Here is a 6,000-nt window from a genome sequence, read left to right on the forward strand (position 1 = left end):
TTATTATTATTTATAAACCAGAGGCTTTTCACGTGTATTATTTTACAGAAATCAGAGTTATTTTTAAGCATATCTTCCTTATAAACGGATGAGGAAAATTTGATTACTTTTAAAGTAAAATAGTACGAAGTTTACACATTCATAAAATTGACAATGAAGCCACCACCAGTAATAAATTTATCACATTCTCTATAACAAGCACACATCATAAACGAATAATCGGTGCTTTACCTTAATATCACTCGAATCGTAGCTTACAACAGGATGTTTCTAATGTTATATAACTACGATGCAAAGCAATTTATACACCATCGACTATAAAATGGCTGCTATCCAGAATTACGAGTTATAACAGTTTAGCTTCAAGTATTTTCATGAACAGCTAAAATGATTTGGCTTTAAGCGAAAAGCAACAAGGCTCTCTAGATTACTATCAGATGTTAAAAATCATTTATAGGATCATTATCCCAGCTTATGACAATCATGTATAGAGCCTATTGCCAGTTTAATGCCATCCAGAAACAATTTATAGTACCAGGCTTTTTATCAAAATCATCGTTGAGTGCTGTATTCCCTGGCATGCAAACTGTTTTTTGTTGTAGCTGTTATTCCTAAAAAACAGAAATATTTTACAAGTTTCATGAATTACAATAAATTGTAAGGTGCAACAGACCATTGTACATGAATCATACTCAGCTTTTTATACACAATGTTCAAAGATTACCTGAAAATAAATCATATGGTCTGTGCATTGTTGATTTTCCATCTATACAGCTTAGCAAAGCACAAATTGGTGTCAAAGTATTGCAGTAGCTTTATAGGCAGAGGCAAATATATTTATAGACTATCCTTTAAGGCAGTTTTGGAATCTGAGGCTTTATCATCCAAGTCACCATGTGCCTGTCAAAAAGTCTCCAATTTGTTTAGTTTACAAAATTTTCTTTAGCTGTTAACTCTTCAAATTGACAATGCATAGAAACTAAATAACCAAAGTATCTGTAACAGATAATATTTCTCCGAAAGCATCACGTGTGTATTGTAATACATTTTATCCATATTGATAACTTTTTACTTATCTGACACAGATGCGAACATGACCACCGAGTCGACCTCTCAAATTAAAGTTTACAAGCATTCTAATTCTTAATCACACAAGTCAGCCTCCTGAAGCTACTCCACAATGCTGCCTGTCCAAATCTTTCATTTTCAATCAACTTTATTTTTTTGGAAATTCTTCTTGTCGTCTTATTCAAAGCTCGATATTTCAGATGCTCCAGAACTATAATTCAAAACAATGTTTGGACCACAATGTAATAATTAGCTGTCGTGTCCATCGAGAGCTCCAACCGACTCAGCCAAGCTATACGTAACGCTTCCTGCAAAAGAGAACGGATTTGCTATTAAGGGTAAAACAACAGGGCTCCCTCCTTTGCAGTAAAGTAATAAAAATCATTTGTAAGATCGCATACCAAAATAGTCATGTCTTTAGAGCTGGTTTCGCTGTAGATTCAGGCCATACATATGGATTTTATAGCAGTATTAAGCTGCATCGCAATAGCTACTCAATGCATATTATTATATGGCATGGAAATTGCTCCTTCCTGCAGCTATACTCCAACAGCAAATAAATATTTTCCCAGCATTTTTAATTACACGTACCAATTGCTAAGCACGAAAGATCTTTCAGCACTAACGCTTACTTAAATTTTAAATACAATATTTAAAAATTACTTGACTATGATCCATATACAGCATCTGGACTCTTATCAGTTTGCATCAAAACAGCTTGGACAGAGCAGAGAAAGAAAACGGATATAACCGAACCTCGTATGTAGATATACTTCCTTGGATGAATAAAAATACCCGACGTACCTGTAAATTCTATTTCTCACAAAGCATCGCATATATTGTAACAAGTTTAACACATAATGATCAATTTATACTTATCTGAAATAGATTCGAACACAACCCCTGAGTTGACCTGTTAAATTTGTGTTTGCCTAAACCTTATACTACTTAATCTTACAAGTCAGCCGCAATCAGCCGGCACAACTTGCAGCGTAGCTACTGTGCAAAACTGCCAACTCAAAATGACCATTTTCAGATTTTTTGTTTCTTATTTGGCAATCCTACTTTCCATCGTAAATGGCCCTAAGGGCCAATGTATTAACTCAAAACAGGCAAGCGCCTCATGTACAACATGGCGGGCAAAAATCTGAGCGCATAAATTTGTGTTGGCAGCATCGAAATCCATCCGAAAAATGACGTCACTTGAAGATAAAATAGCTTCATATTAGATAACACATGCTGAGAATTATCTGTTGAGCATTTTATTTTGACAGCCACAAAGTGGGGTTAATAAATTGGTGATATAATGAGTTGTGAAGGAAGTAAACCTCCACTTATTTGCATACAAGTGCACATGATATTGCTGGTGTGTAATATAATCATACGCAAGTTATGATAAACTAATATCAGATGAGTATTTTGTATATCATATGAAAGTATGTAACTGTTTTTTAAATGAGATTGATTCTTTGTGTTATTTATGTTCCAGATTGCTTTCTGGATTTTGAATGGAGGACTTGAGATTTAGAGATCCAAGAAGATACCATAGTTTCTAAATATTGATAATGTGATAGAACTTTGCTATAGTTACATATCACTTTATTCGATGTGGATGATGGATTATGGCAAGCTGTTAAGAGTACTTGTGAGTAAGCTGGATTGAAGCTATTTTAAAAGCTATGCATCAGAAGGACCAAAGAGGGTATAGACTTTTTTCTATACTGTTTAGAACAATTTTCATAAAGAATTAATTATGATTGTATAGATTATGTTTATTTTCTGTAATTATTTCACAATGACTGGCTGCCGTTTCCCAGAAATTAAAAATGAGGAGAGAGAAGACAAGTTTTGATGTCGAATGCAGTTTCTAGATCTGGTTAGATAATTATATTTTCATTCTTATATTAATACAATAATTTCTTAAGATCTATCATTATATTTATATTTTATTTTTGATTTTAGTTGTTACAGCAGGAAAGATTTCTGGTTCAATCATATACAAGGTGATACGAGTAGGTTATTATGAACAAGTAAGAGAGATTATTGGTTTGAGTGATATGGCTATCATTCCAGAAATAATATATTTTCGGCTGTTATGAGTCAATCTCTTTTAAAAACTCATAACATACCTAAATACCTATTTACTTATTATAGGTTTACAAGGAAACCACAGAACAAAACAGGAAAGCCCCTGTCTGTTAAATTGTGGCCTGGTATTCGGCGTAGATTGGAAAATATCAATGGCCTTATTAGCTCCATTTATATTCAAAAGGGTGTCAATGTGCCTTGCTCATCCCATACTACACATCCTGGGAATTCATCCATCAAATGTTAAAAGCAGCAGGCACAACACTGGTGTTAAATTGTTTGAAATTATTTACGAAAACACACTGGTAAAGCAGAGGATGTTTTCTCCTGCAGTAAAGGTCCAAGGCCCTTGAACAAGTTCTACTACAAAAATTTTCCTGAATTTGTCCTACTGGGAGGAAAAGATTATACAATTCTTCATAAAGCAAAGGATTTCTCTGAAATAGTGCAGATGATTCTGAAAGATTCCCTAACTGATACACAAAAGTACCCTGAAAGTTGCCAAATGGTTGAAGGACGACTTTTTGTGAGAAAAGGGGTAATTGAAATGACTTTAACATTCAATGGGTAAATAAGGACCGTTTATTCATAAATTACACTTTCTTTTCTCTTTGTAGCTATTCGCTGTACAATCGTTTCTGTCGATTCTATAAAACCGTCGGAATGTTGCTTCTCTTAGGGTCATGCGATAGACGCTGATTCAATAGTTTTTATGAGACTTCTATGAACTTCACGAAGTCGTCCTGCATGCATTCAGAAATCGGGAAGTTTACTGTATTGGCATCATTAAAAGAATGAATGGTTTGTAAAGAATGTTGGCCTTCGACGATTCAAGAAAGGAACTACATGTATATATATATAATCTATTTTAATTGCAGCCTGTTATCCTTGGTAGTATCTCCGATGGTATTCAGCGTACACTTGAAAACATCAATGAGCTTATTACTAACTCCATTTATATTCAATACGGTGTTAATGTGCCTTGGTTGTCCCGTACTACACATCCTCGGAATTCAACCTTCAAGTGTTAATAGTTGCAGCAACATCCCTGGTGTTGAATTGTTTAGATTTATTCACGAGGACACACTGGTAAAACAGATGATGATTTAACAATCTTCTGCGGTAAAGGTCCAAAACCCTTGAACAATTTATACTACAAAAACTATCCTAAATTGGTCCTACTAAGAGCAAAATTTATGTGATTCTTCAGAAAGAGTAAGATTTATTTGAAATATTGTGCGTTATTGTAATCTGTTTACAATGTTAAATAAAAATAACTGTTAACATAACGCTTGTCAGCTTTCTAATACCTGACACTCTATTATATCAATCTGTAAATATCAAATTGTATTATATTATTTTCTGAATATATATATTATTAATATTATATGTACTGTACCTTGAAAAATATTGTTCAATTAAGTATTGGCGGTTGTCTGAATCGTGTGATTCAAATACTTGTGGTATGCTCAAATAATGCGTAATACCTTGGGGGATCTTTTTCTTATCACGGCGTGTTATGTTATATAATACCGCGGTTGCCAATATAACGTTTATGCTTCTTTCTGGTTTTCTGAACCTTGTTCCCATTGTTTTAACTGGGAACATTCTTCCCCAGCATCCAAAGCATCTTTCCACCTAGAAAAATGATTAAGTTATAGATTTAAATTAATCATAAATTTGTATTTTTAAATTTATCGCTTACCATACACCGCGTCCGTATATGTGCCTCGTTGAATAATACTTCCGCTGGTGTTATGGGATTAGTGAGAGGCGTCATTAAATAGCGGTGATTTCGGTATCCGCGATCTCCAAGTATCAACCCATTTCCAAATTCCATTTCATCGAACCTACATTTCAATCGACTATGGGAAAATATAGTCGAATCGTGGGTGGATCCTGGCCACCTAACAACGCAGTCCATTATTTCAAGGTCGCTATTTACAAGACACTGAACATTAATGCTGAAGAAGCCTTTCCGATTTCTCCAGAGTTCAGCGTCTTCTCCCCCTAAAGAAAAGATAAAATAATGAAATAAAATATTTTAATAAAATTTCCATTTACTTATATTGTAAATAGAACATGTTATAAAATAAATTTACCGTAGGATTGTATCTTTACGTGCACACAATCTAATGCGCCTACCACTCTTATCATTCCGGAGACTTGAAAGTTTTGCGACATTATCTTTATTAAATCCTCCTCTCTCCGTGGGATTCTCACGTACTTTTGGAATAATTGTTTGGCAATTGCCAATGAAAGACGGTGCACAATTTGTTGTGCAGTTTTGGTGCACATACCACAAAAATCTGCCACAACTTGTAGGAAGCATCCAGTTGCGTAAAAACGTAAAGCAACTAAAAGTTGTATATTGGGTGCAATTTCATTTTTATTCCTGCAAATAAAATTGTATAAATACAACCTTCTTTAAGCACTAAAATTAAAGAAAATATATATACTTATTTAATTATTATATATGCTTACAAGTTAGTCTGCACTATCTCATTTTCTATTTGGCTCAGTACCTCCGAAAATTGAATTTTTGTTAAGCGAAATCGCGCTTTAAATTGATCTTCGTTTAGAGTTTCATAATAATTAACTCTTTCGTAATTAATTCGAGGGTTTCTTCCTGTTGCTTCCATTTTTACAATATTATGTACGCAAAAATTTGTATTACGAAGTTTTAAACAAATGAAATATCAAAAGGATCGAGTTATTATGGCTTATATCGATTTTATTAAAAACAAAAGGAAAAGGATCGACGTTCTAGGCATCACTTTTTATTACAACTTCAAGGCAAATTCGTACAATAAAATATTTGTAGTCTATAAATTGTAAAAATCT

The 6,000-nt window shown here is 33.6% G+C and overlaps 1 protein-coding gene across 1 annotated transcript; it reads right to left on the reverse strand.

The window, feature by feature from the left end:
• Positions 1-4,451: 4,451 nt before the first annotated feature.
• On the reverse strand, positions 4,452-5,798 carry LOC136773774 (putative nuclease HARBI1). Its single transcript, XM_066727686.1, has 5 exons — positions 5,641-5,798; positions 5,259-5,551; positions 4,862-5,166; positions 4,615-4,794; positions 4,452-4,487 (listed from the first exon to the last, which is right to left on the reverse strand). Exons 1-5 carry the CDS (start codon positions 5,796-5,798, stop codon positions 4,452-4,454), a joined length of 972 nt encoding a protein of 323 aa, XP_066583783.1.
• Positions 5,799-6,000: the final 202 nt, after the last annotated feature.

The sequence above is a fragment of the Prorops nasuta genome, unplaced genomic scaffold (assembly GCF_024137725.1).
Source record: "Prorops nasuta isolate Cenicafe-Biocafe unplaced genomic scaffold, Cenicafe_Pnas_1.2 PNAS00005, whole genome shotgun sequence".
NCBI classification, from domain to species: domain Eukaryota; kingdom Metazoa; phylum Arthropoda; class Insecta; order Hymenoptera; family Bethylidae; genus Prorops; species Prorops nasuta.